At 39.1% G+C, this 21,068-nt stretch overlaps 2 protein-coding genes across 13 annotated transcripts in view; one reads left to right on the plus strand and one right to left on the minus strand.

Annotated features, from left to right (window-relative positions):
- Positions 1-3,264: 3,264 nt before the first annotated feature.
- dexi (Dexi homolog (mouse)) lies at positions 3,265-5,481 on the minus strand. Its single transcript, XM_069906114.1, has one exon. The coding sequence runs from the start codon at positions 5,189-5,191 to the stop codon at positions 4,943-4,945; it is 249 nt and encodes an 82-aa protein (XP_069762215.1). The 5' UTR covers positions 5,192-5,481; the 3' UTR covers positions 3,265-4,942.
- A 23-nt stretch (positions 5,482-5,504) lies between these two features.
- The window catches only part of clec16a (C-type lectin domain containing 16A), a 210,582-nt gene continuing 195,018 nt past the window's right edge, over positions 5,505-21,068 (plus strand). For 11 of the 12 annotated variants that reach the window (XR_011347334.1, XR_011347331.1, XR_011347332.1 and 8 more), the window contains exons 1-5: positions 5,505-6,009; positions 10,821-10,949; positions 12,435-12,568; positions 14,374-14,522; positions 19,025-19,130. Coding sequence is in view for 6 of the 12 variants with exons in the window: in XM_069906108.1 (XP_069762209.1) it covers positions 5,930-6,009; positions 10,821-10,949; positions 12,435-12,568; positions 14,374-14,522; positions 19,025-19,130 (598 nt within the window). In the remaining 6 variants the exon portion in view is untranslated. The remainder of the gene's footprint in view (positions 6,010-10,820; positions 10,950-12,434; positions 12,569-14,373; positions 14,523-19,024; positions 19,131-21,068) is intronic. The other variant, XM_069906103.1, reaches the window with a different exon arrangement.

Below are 21,068 nucleotides of genomic sequence, written 5' to 3' on the forward strand. Positions count from 1 at the left end.
CAGTTAAGTATTAAATCTGTTTTCATTTCAATGCATGCATGTAATATTTTATATCAGATCCATGATAAATCCATACATCATTCACAAGAATAGATGTAACAAAAAAGTAACTTTTAATTCAGTAAATTATATTAACATAGTTGGATCAGTCATTGATACTTCAAATGAACAATTAAGAAAGCTACTTAATTAAGTTCCAGTCTCAAGAAACGGGAATTACTAATCTGAATCCTGCTGTGTTGCACCAAGCTCATCAGCATTAACCCAAATGTATTATTTGTTAAAAGCTGCATGGAGTGTATTCATGACAATTTAGCTTTATGTTTAGATATAGCAATCAAAAAGTGGAAATATTATGGCTCCTTACACATGAAATGGATATCCAACAGAGAACTCTTGCATGGTTATCTAATCCATTTGGCATTTAAAGCCCTTCTGGGTTTTTTCTTCCATGAGTGATTCAAAATGACTGTCCTGAGCCAGACATCTCCAAGTGTCATTTCTTCCATCCTGTTGAATGGCAAATGTAAGTAAAGAAGATAGGGACATGGTGTTAGATTTACTTATAGGTTTTTTTTTATCTTGTATCTCTTCCAATCCTGAATTGTTCTTCCCTTCCCTCAGACTTTATACAAGACTCCTACTTTATTTGAGGATTAAAAGAACACATTAAATTCTTGTCAATTTTACTTGTCAGATCCATGTTGAGTATTTTTCTCTCATCTTTAAGGCATACAGCTCCATCAACTGTCACAGTGACAGGTTTACAACTTTAAAGAAACAGTTTGTTCAACAAATCTCCAGATATAAAACAGTAAAGCACAGGAATACTCTCTTTGACCTGCCATGTCTGCACCAAACCTGATAAAAAGTTACATTAAAACTCTGCTGCTTGCACATTAGCATCATTTCTATTCCCTGCATATTCACGTCTTTTTTTTTTAAAAAAAGTTTGGACATACGTCACAGTAACAGGCCCTTTCGGCCCATGAGCCCGTGCTGCCCAACTACACTCAATTGACCTCCGACCCCAGTACGTTTTGAAGGGTGGGAGGAAACCCACACAGACACGGGGAGAACATACAAACTCAATACAGATTCAAACCCCGGTTCCAATCGCTGGCAATGGAACAGCTAGCCATGCTGCCCTATTATTGAATATAAACTATTTATTGCACACATCTCAACAGTGAAATAAAGCAGGATCACAATAGTATTCAAACAGCTAATTAAAACATAAAAACGAGTGAAATCAGTTCTTCATCAAACGAAAATACAAAGCTAAGATTTTGTTCTCGGTGGCAGTGAATATTCAACCAGAATCCCATTATTTTCCCTAATGAGAATAAAGAAAATGAAGTTAGCATTAGTGCCTCTGAAAGAGATGGTGGTTTCTTCGTGGAAATGGTGGAGAGAACCTTGTCCTTCTGCCAGAAGTGTGACAACTGGCCGTCCCGTTCCGCAGAAAACAGACAAGAACAATTCAAGTTGTTGCAACGCAAAAAATTCCCACTACTTTTTAAATCAATACTGCAAGGTATTGTCATTAAAAAAAAAAGCAAACCTTTCGTGTACTTTTACTGCCCATGATTTCTCCATCAATAGGTACTCTTGAAATTGAAAAATGACAAAGCTAGACTTCCTCCACCACTGTTTTGTTAAAGGTCATTTCAATGCATAAAAAGAAATGGCCCTTGGTTCATGTACATTACGACATCCGAATTTTATGTCTATTTTAGCCTTCTGGAATTAGCTTCTACATAATGATGCTAGGTCCTCAGCTCGTATTAGTCTCAAATATTACTCCAACTCTTGTTCCAAGTTGATTTTCGATGCCAGAAAAATTATACCAAGTGTTCAGAGTACTATAAAAGCTAAAAGTTTCAAGTTGGAATAACAGTGAGCGGATGCAGACTTGTCGTCCTACTCAGTAATCAGCAAAATGCATTTGTTTTTAAACTTAAGGTTTACGATTCCACTTTTCAGAATGTGTTTACTCCACTTTGTTTAATCCTTCTTCCTAAAGTAACTATAGCTGACAAAAACACCCTGTAGAAACGAGGCCTCACTTCAGGGGGGTGGTGGGGGAATGGGAAGAGCACAAAAAATATGAAAACAGATCGTTTGATTAATAGGAAGATCAAGTGGGAAAAATGCTCTATAAAAAGGACCCCGTATAAACCGAAACATCATGGTTAGAAGGTAGCTTTTAGTGCCTTGTTTATTGTGAAGATCAGGTGTCTCTTTTAGTATATTTATACTTTAATAATTATTTACAAATTTTTTATGCCCTGTCACTTCTATATTATTCAACCCCCAGATTATCAGAGAAAGCAGTTTGAGATGCCCAAAGTTATTGCAACAGTATAACGGAGCCAGCAACCCAGATTCGAGTCCAGCAGTCAGTAAGGAGTTTGGACTTTCTCCGTGTGTTTTCCCAAGGTCCTCAGGTTTCCTCCCATCATTCAAAAATGTATGGGGGTTGTAGGTTAATTGGGGTATTTGGCCGGCAAGGGCTCATGGGCCAGAAGGGCTTGTTATCATGCTGAATGTTTTCATCTGATGCAGTGGAGAAACTGTTCCCTTGAACAATGGGGTGCAACTTGGGAAGAATGGAAGTTTGCAGACGCTGTGACTATAGTCAAAACACAAATGCAGGAGGAACTTAGCCAGACTCGTAGCATCCAGATATTTCAGTCCTGAGCTTTTCCCTCAAGGTATGAGTGAAGAAACACAGCATCTGAATTAAGGGCTGGGGAAAGAAAAGGGGAAGAACAGGAGTGTGTATGTGTGTGTGGTGGGGGGGGGGGGGGGGGTGGGAGTCTAGACCAATAAACAAAAGGTGTTAATTGGACATGATAATAGGAAAGGTGAGATTTTGCTCTGTGAAAGGAGACAGAGCTAAAGGAAAGGAAACAGAGGAAGAAGATGGGGGCGGGTGCAGATGTTTCCAATGGATATTGCAGAAGTTGATGTTAATGTCATTTGGTTAGAGGGTGCCCAGAAGGAAGATGAGATGTTCCTCCAATTTGCGTGTTATCTCAGTCTAGCAGTGAATGAGACCATGGACAGACATGTCATTGAGGGAATGGGGCAGGGATGGAAATAGTTGGTAAGAATGTATTGGAACAATAACTGTGAAAATGTATTCAATTTTTAGCACAAATCTGATGCTAGAGCATGCCATTTCAGTGTAAAGCCTTTTAAAAGAAACAATGCAACAGACGGTTAATTCTTCAGTACAAAGGAACATCAAATATTGCATTCTTAAGAAAGATGCAGTTGTCTCTTTATTGCAAAAATGCCCCATCATAGAGATCAATAACGGTTTCTCATCCCAGAGATGTGGCCTGACCTGCTAAGTATTTTCAGCATTTTATATTTTTTGTTATACATTTGATAAATATTATCATGACGCTTAAAGAAAACATAATTCTTTCACGATTATAACAAGTTTAAAACAAACACTTTTCATGTAACCCAAGGTTGCCATTCTGTTCTCCACTGTTGTGTTTAGCTTCATTTGCATGGTGTAGGAAAAGAATCTAGCCATTTCACAGGACAAACTAAAACCTTAATCAAAAAGTGGATTTTTAAAATGTCTCAGCAGGACAGAGGAAATTCTACAGTTTCAGGCTTAGCAGCTGAATCATGGTTGCCAATAATTTGACAATAATCAAGAGGCCAGAATTTTGGGAGTGCTGTCCAGATTGTTTAAAGCAGTGGTTCTCAACTCCCACCCCCCCATACCACCTTAAGTAATTCAAGGATGCCAATAGGTAAGGGATTACTTAAGGTGGGATGTGAGGGGGGGGGGGGGAAGGTTGAGGACTACTGGATTTTAAAGCTGAAAGAAATTAGAGGTACAGAGCAGAGTGGGCTGGAATTTCTCATTTAAAAGAAAAGGGAAGATCTCATAATCCCATTTAATAATTTTATTTTCAGTGAGACAACTGAAACTTCACCTTTCGTTTTAAATACGTTACATAAAATGAGTTCCACTTAAAAAATGCCAGTACAAGTTTGAGACTTCAGCCCAGTGCAACAGTTCTTAATGGAGATCTATACTATCTAGAAATAACTCTCAAAAATGTTCATCCTGGAGGAAATGAGATTCATTTGGATTAAAAAGCCGCCAGGAAGACTCGATTGGAACCATCTTTAAACAGAGCACTGTTGCTTCCGTAATTGGACAAGCTAAAACCAGTTATTCTCGTGTAAAAAGTGTTGCCTGCTCCTTGGTACGAGAGTCAGGTCTGCAACTTCAACGTGGTGAGATTGCAGATGTTTAGTCCCACCCACTTGCAGTCATTTCCAAGGCGAAAGAGACTCACCATCCCATTTATGACCAACGAATGAGAAGAAAGCAGGAGAAATTGAGATGGTCAGGCTTAATTGAGAGGGGGGAAAAACCCCACCACCCTGAAGGTCATTCGGGAAAGGCCAAAAACATCTCCTTTCAAGATAATGTCCTTGCTCCTTCGTAGGATGTCACTTTCGGACAGAACTGGAAACATCCCACGATTGACACATATATTAATGCATTGAGACTCCCATCAATCCTCGTCACTGGCGCTATCACCAAGAATATGTCTTACAATCTGAGGGGATAAAAGAAAGGCCGAAGATCACAGTCGGAACAAGGTCCAGTGCAGTGTCTGGGGGAGACCGGCCCCTCGAGCCACAATACCCGACTGGAGAATTAATCCGGGAGGGGCCATTCCGGCGCACATCGTCATCCACACGGATGATGATCTGCCACCCTGGCCCTTTAATCCAAGAGCACGACCGCCACACGATCACGCTGCTCCTGGACTTCGGCCACCGCTCGCCAACCCCGACGCACAGTCATCGTCCGCTTTGGGGGGGGGGGGCAGAGCACAAACCATGGATGCGAGTGGAGGGGGAAGGGGTGGGGGGGGAGGAGGATTTATTATTGCATTCAGTCAAAGTAGCCATCGAAGACATCCACTTCCGCGTCTGTGTCATAGGCAACCGATGCCGGATCCGACAGGACCCCGAGGTCGACGAGGGCCTGGTCGAAGTCGTCGGGAAGGAAGATGATCCCCACGTTGAGGAGGATGTACTCCATCAGGAAGGCATAGTACAGGATGAGCACGTTCACAAAAAACAGTCCCGCGTAAAACATAGACGGCAGCTCATCCAGGTCAGCGTCAACACAGGCGGTCATAGGCTTCAAGGGGGCACCGGGTGACGGATCACGACTGGGGCTGGCAGCCACGCTGACATCTGCCCACTGATGGGGGTGGGAGTGGGGAAAAGGCCCTCACTCTCCTCCGGCCTTCGCGCTCCCTCTCTCTCTCTCTCTCTGAGCTCCCGCCGCCGCGCACTCAACCTCCCTCCTCTTTTGTCATTGGCTCCATCCAAAACCCCGTTTCTCTCACGCCCCACCGAGCCTGGCGCTGAAAGGCGGACCTGGACGTCAATCACCCCCCTCTCACGCTCTGAATGGCTGGTTCTGACGTCAATCACATGACGCGTGAGCAAAGCTCCCGCCGTCAACGAGCAAGGTGGGTCGTCGCGGGGACTGGACGTCATCCCCATCAACAACAAGCGCAGCCGTGAAATGTGAACGCGGAACGCCACAATTCCCATCGGAGCCCCTCTGCTCCCTGGCCCACGATCTGCCCGTCGACGCCAAATGAGTCTTAAACGGGAAACGAATCGGAAGCGACTCGTCGCAGCGAAGGGGATCGCAAGGGCATTCGGGAGTTGGAGTCCCCGGCCGTGGCTTTGACGCACGCGCCACCAGGGCTAGGCACTCGATCTCCCAGAAGGCAGTGCCCACTCACCGTCCGTTGCGGCGGCGAACGGCCGAGCCAACCAGTCCAGTGGTGAAAGCTTGAATGTCAGTGGCCTCTATTTTAATATATCGTAATAACATGCGCGGAAGAAGGGTCTAGAAGTGATGTTCGGCCGTTCGAGGAGCTGGGTCGGCGGGAGCTCTGGCAGGTCCCCCAAAAACATTCATTCCTTGGAGCACCTGAAGTAAGTGTCGGTGTGACTGGCAGCGTCGAGCGGTATTTCCTGGATGGGCCAGGCCTTCGGCTCAGGCCCTTTAATCTTGCTGCTTGAGTAGCCATTCCAACCTGTTTTCAAAGAGTGTCGGAGACTCCTTTGCTTGGAGCGGTTGTCATTGCATTGCGGCCGCGTTTCATGCTCTTGCAGGGTAACCACAACAAAAGTTTTGTGGCTTGAGGAAGGGCCACAAGGGCCAGTGAGTTCATCGACGAGTATCTCGCCCTCAGCTGATCACTTGAGTGAGAAGAAAGCACCATCTCAGTCCTGATTCAGGGGGTTTCGACCTGAAACGTTTGACCCACTGCTTTTGTTTTATGATCTCCCTAATCTTGACAATAAGTGACATATGCTCACTCACGTTGATTTTTTTTAAAAATTACCTGTTAGACCTGGAGAATGGACGTGTCACTTATTGGCATTTTGTGCATCCAATATTGTTGTCACTGATTAACTACATTACTTTATATCTCATCTCTGCTGCATGCTTTTCGGATGTGAATGACAACAGCTGGTAGTTAATATTTGCACACAAGGAATGAGAGAAGGCCTTTTGAGTCTTCTCTGCCATCGACAATCTTTTTTGCTTTATGCACTTTAAACAAAAAAGTTAGAAGGAGAAGTATTTATTTAATTTCTTTTTTGTTCTTTGGCTGCACCATTGCATTCTTTAATAGAGTTAATTACTGAGGATTTAATAAGGAGTGAGTGATTATAGTTCAATAGAAATCGGTCTGGCATATTTTGATTTGGGTGGAGAATACTGAATGTATACGAAAGATAATAATGGAATAAAAGCCATTAATCACTGATAATAATTTGTACCTTCAGTGTGCTGTGACTTTTGTTAACGGAATTTCTTATAATTATGAACAATGACTTTATTTTCTTTGGAAGCATGATCTTTGTCCAACCTGTTTCCTGGCTTTCTTGTTCAAGCATTCCCCCCCCACTTCTTCTGAAGACTTTTCATTGTTGATAAAGGGAGATCAGGGAACCGTCAGGATCAAGAAAATTGTTCAACTAAACAGCTAATGGTAAAACACAGGTGCCCAAGTGTTTGAATTGAAGATATTTTTTACAATATACTCAATTGTCATTAAACCTGGAATTTGTTAATCTTCATTATTTTGTTTTTTTTTTGTCTTTTCTAGCCCCTAGTGTGGTATGGATAAGGAAATTTTAGAATTAGTACAATTTACTTTTAGATTCACAGACTGCGATTTCAACCATCTAATGGATCAGTGATTTAGAAGTACAGTAACGAACGTGTATACTATTCAGCAGAAATCATGGACTTGTAGGCTGCTCAAAATAAAAAGGTTCTAATGATACTTTTTGGTGGTGGGGCTCGAAATAAAAAGACAAATTTGTTAGTGATAAGCGTTAGGTTCTGATCTTTAAATCCTCCTATGCTAAGGATTAGGTATCTGCGTCTGCTGTTCAGTAAAACAAAATTCAGTCTTATAATGGTTGAAGTGAATGAATTGAACAAACATAACAAATCTATGCAAAAATTATTTTTATTAAAGTAAAATAATCCCTGAAAATGTGATTTATTATTGAATTGATAAGTTTAGAATGTTATATGAATATGCATATATTGTGTCTAAGAGTGTAATGGATTTTATCTTCTGGTTTAATTGCTAAAGGAAACCTGAAAGTGTAATCTGATTGTGGAAATACAAATTGTTTGCATTCTGAAAACAAATTTAAAGAATACTAAATTTTCTAATTTAGGTCAAAGCAGGTGCATTGTTAAACAATCTATAATGGGAAGTTAATAAGTTGTAAAATGGTTGATTCTCTTTTGCAGTGCTGTAGTTTATCTTTTGTTGACATAAGTTCTTTAGACCTTGCTACAGTATGTTACAATCGTATTTTTCCCTAAACTAATTTCTGTTATCACTTCTGTTTTTTTAATTACTAAAACGGAACAAAGTAATTTCTATATTTAAAAAAAAATTACCGACACACTACTGTTCAGATACATTCTTGGATTTTACTCTCTCTATGGATAAATGGATTGCAGATTCTTATTGTTAATACAGTACATAGTTGTCCAGGATAAGTATGGGGATTTCTGATCTGCATTGTGAGGGAATATCAATGCACAGCATTGTACTGCAGCAATGCACAAAGCAAGAATGTCACTCAAGCAATCTATCACATAAGAAAGATGGTGTGTTTAAAAAAAATAAAAATAAAAAAAAATAACAGTTTTGAGAAATACTGAATCGAGCATATGGTTGAATTACTTTTTATCAGCTGATGTTGGAACAAAGTGAACAAGATGCAAATATGTTTGCTGCCTGCAATGTTTTATTTTCTTATCCTGACCACTGGCAAATAAATGAAGGAGTTTAATTCATAGCATCATCTTTTTTTCTATATGTCACTCCTTGCTGAGATCATCTGCAATATTGGAGTCGGCTTTCTCTTCGGCAGTGCTTTGGGATTGAACATGTCTCTACTTTTTAAAAAAAAAAAAGTTCTGTGGTAGCTTAATGTGTGAAGCAACAAAACTGAGTAAGCAGGAACTGTCTAATCAGTGAGGTTGGTAGCTTGTGAGGTGATGCATTCCTTGCAGTGATTATGCAGGGTTTCTGTGTGCTCCTGTTTCTGGAGGTTCTCCATATCCTGAATGCTCCTCCTCCATTTTGACTTGTCTGTGGCCATAGATTCCCAGGAATCAATGGCGAGAATGCATCTCTTTATGAAAACTTTGAGAGCATCCTCGCCATAGATTCCCAGGAATCAATGGCGAGAAAGCATCTCTTTATGAAAACTTTGAGAGCATCCTTGAACTTTTTTTTTAGATCATTGACAAAGCCTGAAATAATTTGGGATCCAGAATTGGTAATGAGAAAGATGAGACCCGTCCAACATAGCTACTTGAAAGTAACTAGGCCCACAATGTATCTATTGATGAAGCTCTAATCCATTATGTTGTTTAATCAAATACATCCCTGGGGGCTTTTCATATCTAAACCTGGGTTCTTCTAATGTTGAGGTGCACTACTGTAACCCTTCCAAATGCCTGCAGATAGCAGAAATAGCAAATAAAACTGCAAATGCTGGATAAATGCAGCAGAGTATCTGTGGAAAGAGAACTAGTTAACATTTTAGGTCAACTTGCTGAGTTTTTCCATTGCTTTTTAATTCCTACATATGCTATCTGTCAAAATATCATACTATTTCTGTCACTCAACACCTTAAATTAAAAAAAATGTCACCCGCTTATTCTTTCATACCCTTGATCCTCCACATTTCTGAAATGTACATCAGGTTTGCAACAGTAATTGAATTCAGTATTGCTAAAACTCTGACAATGAATCCCTGTCCACTGTTATTTTTAGTTACCTACACCCCACGTACTACAGTTCTATCGCAATTCTTTTTACTCTCTCCCCCTTTTCAAACATGCAAAATCATTTCCTTGACTATGTTTGTTCCTACTTTTCCACATTGGGGTGGCTTCACATTTTAATCTTGCTATCTCCCAGCTGTAATCTGCTCTTTCAGATTTTTTTTAACTTAAGGATAAAGTTTCTCTTAAATGTTTTCAAACAAAGTTCACCAGGTTGAGTCTAGAGATGAGGGGGTTAGCCTATGAGGAGTGATTGAGTCGTCTGTACTGCCTGGAATTTAGAAGAATAAGGGGATCTTATAGAAATGTATAAAATTGTGAAAGGCTTAGATCAGATCGAGGTAGTAAATTGTTTCCATTGATAATGGAGACCGGAATTAGGGGACATAGCCTCAAGATTTAGGGTAGTAGATGAAGATGAGGAGGCCCTGCTTTTCCCAGAGGTTGGTGAAAATATGTCGAATTTCTGCCCATTGAAGCAGTGGAGCCCACCTCAGTAATATATTTAAGATAACGTTGGATAGATTTTTTATATTGGGGGAAATTAATGGATATGGGGAAAAGACAGGTAGGTGAGATGAGTCTATCATTAGATCAGCCATGATCTCTTTGAATGGCGGAGTGGGCTGGATGGCCTCCTCCTGCTCCTATTTCTTATGTTCTTATGCTAAAATCATAGTTAATGTTTTGTTTCCGGAGACATGATGCTGGAATCTGGAGCAGGTTGTTTTTTGTTTCTGATTTCATCCCATACAAGGCAGTGGTGCACAATTTCAGGGTATTTCTTGTTTGCTGCCATGGATATAATGTACGAGATTCTGCTTGAGAAAATAAAATGCATCCTGTAATGAGCTATCTGGTGTCGATCACAGATGTGGGTTTGAGCACAGCAATTTGTATTAGATAGAAGTGTTTGTCAGCCGGTAATTGAGATCTGTTCTTGTAAATGGTTAATGCTGTAATATCTATTTTCCTTTCTTCCCAGGCACTATTTCCAGCATTTTATTTTATTCTGGGTTTGCTCTATATTCGGTGTTTTGCTTTTCATTTGGGGTCTTTTGTTTTTCTATTGGCTTTTAGTTTATGGGAAAAGGGCTCACCCTGAGAGATGTGCTGAAACTCCAATGAACATGCAATGCTAAGAATTAATATTGCTTCTGCACTGATCAGCTGAACCCCTCCATGCTCTTATCTGGAAAATTACTTGTCATTTTACATTTTGTTTGGTTGTGAAGAGGTTGTGAAGCTTGGTTAATAACTGTGTTATATATATTTATATATATATTATATAGTATACCAATATATTCTTCCAGAAGGATGTGGTGTCATTAGTGTTTTCCTATGGCTATGCATGTTGCATCATTTGTTTTTGTCATTGTTTTTTAATCATTAAATATTAATATATCCATAGGTACATGTACCATGTCTTAACAAAGAACACAACTGTAACGGATAGTAATCGTAACCTGCTAGTGGAAACAATTCGCTCTATTACAGAAATTCTCATCTGGGGAGATCAAAATGACAGCTCTGTTTTTGAGTAAGTTACAATCCATGTTTTATCTGTGCAGAAAGAAACTACAAATGCATGAACTCTTTCCTTGTATAGACAAATGTAGATTTGATTGTTTCATTGTATAAATCTGGAAACATTAAAAACACTGTTTAATCCTGCAATTATATAGGCCAGCACTTTTGGCACAATATTCTACTTCTGCTACTTCCATATGTTACATTTCATGAATTATTGAATATTATTCATATCACTGACTTTCAAAGACAATGTTGAAGTTCTTTACAACAGATAATTAAGCTAATAACAATTTAGTTTGATGATTGTATTGAGCAGCATGAGAAAATACAAAAATGTTTATTTGGTTGCTTTTCTGAGAGAAAATGTACTGTTGTGTCAAAGCAAAGGATTTAGGATTGCAAATTGATGGAAAATTGAGACAGTGGAGGGACCACGATAGTTGTTGGTGAGAGAACTATACATCAGAAAATAACACCCCATACTTTGAAAGACATCATCATGGCAGAGCATACCAATTCACAAGAGGAGAAGGAAGGAGGAAAGGGCATCTTCACTTTCTGGGGAAGAAGGGGAGAATAAATTTTATTGAATTTGTTCTGGATGGATCTGAATAGGCAAGAATGAAACCAATTTATCCAGTTTCATTGAACACAATATTTGCAGAATTGGTGTTGGATAATTATGTCAAAAGCTGCAGAGGTGAAAATAAATCACCATGTTCATACATGCACGATGCCATTTGGTAGAATTGTATAGATGTTGTGAAAAGAATGCAAAGCTGATTGGGGGTCTTCATATGTACAGTAAAGATGGGCATGGATTGATCAATGTCAATTTGTTAAAAGATTAATTTTTTTTAAATGTAGACGTACAGTACACTAACAGGCCCTTTCGGCCCGTGAGCCCTTGCCACCCCAATACACCCAAATGACCTACACTCCTAGTACATTATTAAACAGTAGGAGGAAACTGGAGCACATGGGGAGAATGTGCAAACTCCTTATAGTCAGCGCGGGATTCAAACCTCTGACCTGGTCACTGGTGCTATAACAGCGTTGCACTAACTGCTACGTTAACTGTGCTGCCCTTGAGTTGGAGGTAGCGTGATGGTTTGGAAGGACAGTGGGCTTGATCGTGAGGTGTGGGGAGGGAGGATGATAACAAGACTTTTGGAGGAAAGCAAAACGATATGGGTTCAAGTTGAGACAGGAAGAAACTTGGAGCCTGGAGAGGGCTAACACCAGAGATAAAATTTCCTGTTTTGTATTTGGATCTCTTTCATTTGTGATGTTGTTAAAGGTTGAGATGTAGGGGAGAGGGGTTTAGTTTTGTTAGAAGAGAAGTTCAAGAGGAAGATTATGGATCAAAACAGTGAAGATTTGCCTTGCTAAGACTGACAGAGAATAAGAATTTGATTGCAGAAACTTGTCACTGAATAAAATAGTTCATTAAATTTTAATTAGTTACTAATGAAGAAACATTTTGTTACAGCTTTTTCTTGGAGAAAAACATGTTTGTTTTCTTCTTAAATATCTTGCGTCAGAAATCCGGACGTTACGTGTGTGTACAACTGCTTCAAACGATCAATATCATGTTTGAAAATATTAGCCATGAAACCTCATTGTGTAAGTTTATATTCCTTAATAACTTTTGAAAACAAAAATCAATTTGTATACCTGTTTTCCCTTCTGTTGTTCAGCCAACCATAGAATGAATTACTGAGGTTGTTAAGTTCAGAAGAAAAGTTAAATTAAGATTTTTTGCATTGATGGATCCAAGCACCAGGTATATTTTGTGACAATTTTTTTTGAATTCTTGCAAAAAATCTGAAGCTCTACCTTTTATTAAAGGAAGCCAAATTATATGAAAGAAAAGAACTGCCTTTCATTGGGATATGGATAGATTTGAGTGATTAGGCAAAGGACTAGCAAATGGAATTTAGTAGGATGATAAATTATGCCATTCAGCCCATCGAGTCTGCTCTGCTATTTGAATCGTGGCCAATGTATTTTTCTTCTCAACTCCATTCTCTTGTCTTCTCCCTCAATATGGGGAAATGTCAGGTCATGCACTTTAGCAAGAGAAGGCAAAACACAGATTATTGTCGAAATGGAGAGAGACAGCAAGTGAATTAAGTACTGAGATCTAGGAGTTCTAAGAATCACTGGCAGGACCAGCAAGTAGTTAAGCCAGATAGCATTTTAGTCTTCATCATGAAGAGATTGAAGTTTAAACATCAGGATGTTTGTTGGAATTATCCAGGGTGTTGGTGAGGCCTCACATGTATATTTTTGATCCCCCTTCTCGAAAGCAAAGATGTGCAGTAATATTGAGCACCTAGAGCACAAAGGAAATTCACAGGCTAATTCCTGGGATGAGAGGAACTTCCTTCCAAGAGAGACTAAATAGTTTGGGCTTGCATTCCTTTGAGTTTAGAATAATGAGGGGGTCACCTTGTATGAACATATTAAATCCTCATGGGTCTTGACAAGGTAAATGTTGGGATGCTTTCCTCAATGGGAATCTTGTACAAGCAGATGTAACTGCAAACAGCTTACCAGCCGTCAAAGCTGTCATTGATTGTGTCGGAATATCTTTTGACATTAACAAGCATTTAAAAACTCTTTGAACCTAAGAAATAATTAAAACTATTCAAATTTTAAAATGATTGAAATATTATTGGCATGCCTGACATAATAAGCTCCTGAAACCAGTTTGAAGAAATATATAAAAATGTGTAATTCCAACTGATTGGTGGGAATCTGTCATCCATGATTACTCAAAATAGCATCAGGGATGACATTGAGTCCTTTTTGGGACCAGACCAAAGTCCAATATAAATGAAATGAGGTGTCCACCACCTTCCATTCTACCCACCTTCTGACCTTGGAAAGAACCGTCCGGTCTACCTTGACCAGGGACTCCACCGCCTCTGGCCACGCAAAACTGGAATCGAAATATGTCACTTCTATTCCCAAAGAACTGAACAATAATAATAACATTTTAAATTTTATTACCAAATACTATTGGCCTTTAATCCAAAGCAACTCCTTTTGTTGAGAGCAGAGGTACAATTTTTAATCATTAGTTAATTTAAACTTAACTGAAATACTTAAGAACATAAGTGCCACAGTTCCTCCTATTCAAGATGTGTTTCTATTTCATTATCAGTTTTTGTAATAATGCTGGCATGTGCTATTTTAGAAGAATAAACTGAAAGTTATGCATTAATCAAATTGTAAGGAATTTAATTGTTTACATTAATTTCTTACTAGCAAAATTATAGATTGAATCCAGAATTTGTTTTAGCCTTGAGTACAAAGTGTATTTTATCCATTTGCTTAAGAAAATGTTGGCCATTTGTGGAGATGCTGTGGCCTTGCATTTTGCATTGTATTTTTCAAACCTTAATGTAGTTATTCTTTTACAGATTATCTACTGTCTAATAATCATGTAAACTCGATTATTGTGCACAAATTTGACTTCTCTGATGAGGAAATCATGGCTTATTATATATCCTTTCTGAAGACACTTTCCCTTAAGCTCAACAATCATACTGTACATTTTTTCTACAATGAGGTAAGAATTTATTTATTTTTTTAAGTTTTGATTTTAGCCTTTGAATATGTGTGGAAACTGAAAATGACCAGTCGCAGGTGGCTTTTATTTTCAAAGACATTTTAATATTGTTCATTTCTTTTGCCAGAGATGGTGCAAATGCTAAATTCTGCAGATGCTGTGATTGTAGTAAAAACACAAATGCTATAGAATCTCAACAGGTCTTACAGTGTCCAAAGGAAGTAAAGGTGTATTGCTGAGCAAAAGACAGAGAGGGGTCGAAAAAAAAAGAAAGAATGGGAGGGGGAGGAGTTTTGGGCAACAGGTGTTAATTGATGAAGACAAAAGAGAGGAAAGGTGAGAATTGATTGGTGTGGGGGTTTAGTTTCGGAGGGAAAAGAAGGCCCTTTCATGCCAAGCTCCACCTGGAGGTTAGCTATAAGTACGGAGGGAAAAATATAAACTTATTCATGGAGGAGCCCTAAAAGGCTGCTCTTGCGTCGCATTCATGTCGAGCGGCACTTCGTAGCACCCTCCAGAGCAGATGGAGGCTGGGCGACTGATGCCCATCATAAAGACACTGCAGAGCAAAGGCTATCTTCCCTACCCATAATCCCTCACGCAGCTGGAACTGCTCTGTGTTTCCCACAATGGTTCCAGCTGCGCGGGGGATTATAGGTAGGGAAGACGGCCAATGCTCTGCTGCGTTTTGAGCCGCAGAGAGCGGCCCCAAAGGCCAAAGTGGCCTGGTGAGGTGCTAGAGCGGCCAGCGGGGCTGTCTCAGCCCATACCTGCCGGCCCCCGCCGGCCATCATGGTGGGAGAGAGAGGGAAGATGGGTCACTGGCTGAAGGCGTCATCACAACGTCATCTGAACACCCCTAACCAGCTGCTTGCCAATTAATTATTCTTCCCCGAGAGGGATTGCAGTCGGCGTCTTGGAGCCAGCCACAGCGCATTCATAGAGTTAAGTCTCCCGACGTAAAGAATCTCTGCCTATACAGTTGGGCTTTTTCACTGCATGAAAGGGCCTTGTGTTTCCTTTCCTCTAGCCCTGTCTCTCCCTCGTTTTCCCTTTCCCTCTATTTGCTTTCACCAAGCTAAAAACTATTCCCCCCCCCCATCAATTCTCACCCTTCCTGTCTTGTATTCTATTAATACACATTGTCTGTTGGTCTGTACTCCTCCCCCTCACATCCTTCCCTTTCCATCAGCCTTTTTAATGTCAGCCCCTGCCTGCTTTTTGCTCACACCATGAGCAAGGGCTCAGGCCCGAAATGTCAGTAATATATCTTTACTTCCTCCAACATTTCTGTTTTTACGAGAGACATAGCAAACTAGCATATATATTTTTAAAAAATCCCTTGGGGCTGTGCTTGTCCAATGTTGCATCCTGTAAGTTCTATTTCAGCCAGAATGCAATGTATGCTCATAATGGATTGAACTGAGTAAGACAATTAAATTAACTTTTTCAAATCACTTTAATAAACAAATTTGTTGTCTGTTGGAGTTGTTTTTTTTGGTAAAAGAATGGCTAACCCCTTCAGTTGAATCTGTGTAACATCCTAAATAAATAAGACTATGGCCATTCTAACTAATGAAGAAAGGATGGAAACATTTGTGTATCAGGATTTTCCATCTAACATAGTAGGGATGTTTTAAAAGTATAGTATTGACACCAGGTAACATTATTTGGGTCAATCACTAAGACCTCGAAGAAGGGAAAGGTTTTGCACAGTTTTTAAAGGGTGAAAACAAAGTAGCAAAACAGAATTTTGAGAAGGCTCTCCAGATAATTTGCTAGCTGATGGTTAAGCCACTAATTGTGGTAACTAGGTTTGAAGAAGATTAAGATTGTTAAATTGAAGGAACAGAGATCTTGGAGAATTTGAAAGATGGAATCAATTGTAGAGGGGGGAAATAAACACTAATGGAGAGGTTTGAAAGTAAGGTTAAAAATATGAAATTGGACAATGATTAACTGGGACTTAGCAATGGATGATAGGACAAAATAAAGTTGCTATTTATATTTTAAAAAATGTGGACATATAGCACAGTAGCAGGCCCTTTCAGCCCACAAGCCAAATGCCACCCAATTGACCTATACACCCGGTATGCGTTTGAAGGGTGGGAGGAAATCGGAGCCCCTGGGAAAACCCACACAGACAAGGGGAAAGTGTTCAAACTCTTTACAGACAGTGTGGGATTTGAACCCTGGGCCTGATTTTTTAAAATAATTTTTTATTATTCAACCAAAATATGTACAAAAGTTTCTTATTAAATTTACACAGTGGTCTTTTCTCCCCTTTTTCCCCCTTTCTCTCCCTCCCCTCTACCCACCCCCCTCCAAAACCCATAAATATTCAACATGTACAATACAGTAAAACCATAAAACACTATTTTCACACAAAGGAAAATAAACAAGAAAAATGCATCATCTATTTATTACACACTGAATCTAACCCTGGTCTTGATTGATGGCAGAATAACAGCTAACCACTATACTAACTGTGCCTCCTTTTGAGTGCTGAGTTTTAGAGAAAAACGAGGGAGGCCTGACAATAGCAAGGCAAGGATGATGGGTTCAGCAGCAGATGAACCCCTGTAGGTAATATTTTGGGAATATCCAAAAAATGGAAATAGGCTTTTATTTTAGAGATAGTGTGGATGTGAGGTCAAGAATTGAAAGTTTGTAAACAATTTGGTTCAGTTTCAGATGAGGAAAGAGTTGAAATTGAAATTTGAGGAGCCGAATTTGTGTCCTTTATACAGCGATCCCATTTAATTGGTGTGTGAACAACCCGTGCTTGAAACCAGGTCGGGTTGTTCAGACAGAACCAAGAAAACTGAATCAGTGCAACCTTTTTCATAGGGATCTGGCATCTCGGTGCAAAAGGAGGCAGGACCTGCAGCATTACAGTTATTGGATCTTCCCAATATTTGATTATCAATAAACATCTTTCAATTGTTTCTAATATAAACTGTATAACTTCATGAAACAATTTTTTTTTGCAGAATTCTGAAACATCTTAAAGAACAACTTAAAAGCCAATAATTAAGAAGTTTAAAAGTTTCTGTATCTTCTCATTTCCTTCCTCCCTCCACCACTTGTGGAAAGTGACAGGTTATGCTTGCCTATTCTGTCTTGTAGTGTCAATGCAGGTTACAAATCATGTCCCGTTCTCGGCTGTCTGTTGTCCTTGGGAATGTCTTCTTTCCACCCTTCCCAAATTCAAAATGCATGGTTTAGTCACTCATTAATGGTATAATTTTTGTTTATCAGCCTTTTATTGCTAGGCCTCCCTCATTCTTCTCTGTGTAGAGCAGAAACTATTCACCACCCAAAATTGCAACTTTTTGTCCCATCATCCATTGCCTAGATCCAATTAGTTAATCTGATTTTTAAAATTCTTAACCTTGCTTTCTAACCTCTTCAATAGTTTTTTCCCTCTCTACAATCAATTCCATCTTTAAAATTTCTCCCAAGATCTCAATGTTCCTTCAATTCAATCATCTTTAACTTCCTAGAGAAATGTTAGAACTATTTGGGATGATGTAAATAAATCATTATTCATTTAAATACACTTTGGTCCTTTCTACAAAAGGAGCTGTTCAACTCTGGGCTCTGTTTCCACTTCCACAATATAATAAGGACAAATAATATTAAAAAAATGTACAAAATTAGTGCAGGGTGTAGAAAAGAGTACATTTGCAAGCTGTGCAAAAGCTTCATGTTTTGCCAGTGAGAAATCTATTTAAGGATCTGATAACAAGAGGAAAGATATGGCCCTTGAATTTGAAGGTTTGTGTTTTCAAGCACGTGCCTTCTGCCTGATGAAAGGTGAGAGAAGAGAGCAGGACCGGGGTGGAATGGGTCCTTCAACGTGTTAGCAGTTTTCCTGAGACAGCGGGAGATATGGACTGAGTTGATGGAGAGGAGGTCGGTTTGTGTGATGGCCTGAGCTCTGTCGTGGCATGAGAAATATAGCAGAAGAGGCCATTCAGTGGATCTCAGTGCCCTTCCACCCCAGAAACTGAAATTCTGGACGGAACTAAGACTTTAGATTTTTTTTTTGTGTCCCCATTGATGTTATTGGACTGATCAAAGAGCATTTTCAGCTTTTTGTTACGATTTTATTTTTGGATTTCCAGTATATATTAACTTTTTTCCATGGTTGCTGATGGGTCTAAATGCCATATTAATCCTATATAAGGGACTGTTCAACTGTGGGCTCTGTTTTCATAATGTAAAAGTAAACGGAGTGGCTTGTTCTTTAGATTCTTTGCTTCTGGTGGAGAAAGCATTTTGAAGTATGCTTTCCATGATTTTGTTGCTTTCCATTTTTAATGTTTTTGCTCCTGTTAATCTGGGGTACCAGTGATTGAGTATCATTAGTAAATATCTGCATCCACTATATAGAGCACTTAACAAGGCTTACAAGTAGAATACAAAATAAAATCTTAGCAGTATTTATTTGCTTGTAGCTGATGCTCGACTGAACTCTTATTGTCTCCTAATTCCAGCACACTAATGACTTTGCCCTATACACTGAGGCAATTAAATTTTTCAACCACCCTGAGAGCATGGTCAGAATTGCTGTCAGAACAATCACCCTTAATGTGTACAAAGGTGAGTGCAGCGCAATGTGGATATCAATGTATATTAATGCATTGAGTGAATGCTTGCAAGGATGTGATCAAAAATGTGTTATAATAAGATGGCATATATTTGCAGTTTGAGATATGATTGAGACCTAGTTGTTGACTTCAAAACACTTTGAATGTTTTTCACTTGTACCCGACTATAAATTGTTTGCTAATCAACAACTTAAGGTTGTTCTATTTGCAATCCGTATCCCATTTCTGAGAACATGGCCCGTAATCTTATATGCCGCGTTATTTCAAATGCTCATGAAAATGTTCTGAAAGTGCCTCCATCACCCGAGAAAGCAATGGGTTCTTGGCTTGAACCACTTTGTTCTTTCTCAAATTCTTCAATCTCCTATTCCTTACTTCTGATCTTGGGTAACTTGACTCGGGGAAAGTTTCTCACTATCTCCTCTATCTCTGCCCCTCATAATTTTGTATGCCTCTTAGAGGTATATCAAATGATGAAGGGATATATAGTGAGAAAACAGCCCTTAAGCTTTCATAGTCCAAAGAAAACAAGCCCATCCTATCCAGTCTCTCTGTTCCATCTCCGGTAGCCTCATGATGAATCTCTTCTATATCCTCTCCAATCCAATCGTATCCTGCCTACAGTGTGGCAGCCAAAACTGCACCCACGATTCGGCTGTAGTCTAATTCATGTTTTGTATAGGTGTACCTCCTTGTTCTTGTAGTCTATAGCCCTGATTATTGAAGACATCTGTTTTTTCAATGGCCTGATCTATCTGTGCTGCTTCCTTCAGGGATCCTTGCATTTGGGGAAAATGTAGCAAATGCTCTTTAATATATTTTAAAAAAAATGAATTGTGTTGAGATTAACATCAATGGTCCAGAAAATCTGCCAGTCTGACAACACCAAAGTACTGATTATTGGAATTTTACAGCAATTTACTAAATTTTATGCAAAGGGACTTGCATAAACTTGTATTTACAGTTTTTGCTCCTGCAAGAGGTAAAGTCAAGTTATGAGGAGGATTTTTAAAGTCTGGGAAAAAAAAATATATTCAGATTTTCTTCATTTAGTATTTTGGGCTGTTGAAATCAGTGCCATGATAAGAAAATGAATGTTTTGAAGTGAACTTTGGAACTTTTCATTCCATAAGAACTGACAAAGTATATCTGTTGTTTGATTATAATTGCAAAATGGCTTTGTTTCTCATGTTATGATTTTCAGGGAGTGACTAACAAAGGTAACTTGTAGTTTAAGTATGGTATATGTCCAAGTTATGGACAGGTTTTTTTCCTAGAAGACCATCCATATTATAATTTTCCTGAATGTGAACCCTTGGCAACAATTGACAAAATTTATCATTGCTTTTGTTTTCTCACAAAAATACTTTAAGACTTCTATTCCATCTCAAACTTCTGGTCATTATTTTTTGAAGAATGAATTTCTATTACCTTGGGTATCCAGTATATTCGAGGCTGATTTTGTTTCAGTATTTCATTTTTTTTTATATAAGCGAGTCTCTAACTCTATAGTTTAGAAATTGATCATTCAGAAAAACCAGTATGGTGGTTTTTGTAAATGATGGAGAATGCAACGCAAAGGTGGATCGTGATGCAAGGAAGAGTTGTACATTCTATAGACTCTGAAAGCTTTATTCAGAATTGAGTGATGTGGATGGAAAAGTAAGAAAATGCTCCAGAATTAATTTAGCAGAATTTATCCACTTTAAAAATGAATTATTTTCTTAATTTCTCATGAATTTTTAAAAGTATGCAGAGTTTTGGGTCATGGTATAGCTTGATATTATTGGCCCTTTTTAAGGCATTCCTGTGAAAACTCTTTCTGTTGTGTTCTTGCTATGTTGTTGTAAAACTACTGCTAACCTGCGATGTATTTTAGTCTGTGTGCTTCACATTACAGCCAGGCACTTTGACTCCTGGAGGATGCCAA

This window comes from Narcine bancroftii, chromosome 12, assembly GCF_036971445.1.
Source record: "Narcine bancroftii isolate sNarBan1 chromosome 12, sNarBan1.hap1, whole genome shotgun sequence".
Taxonomy (NCBI): domain Eukaryota; kingdom Metazoa; phylum Chordata; class Chondrichthyes; order Torpediniformes; family Narcinidae; genus Narcine; species Narcine bancroftii.

What these genes read in the sequence shown, in the direction of transcription:
- dexi (XM_069906114.1), bottom strand. Translation starts at nt 5,191, where the DNA reads ATGACCGCCTGTGTTGACGCTGACCTGGATGAGCTGCCGTCTATGTTT.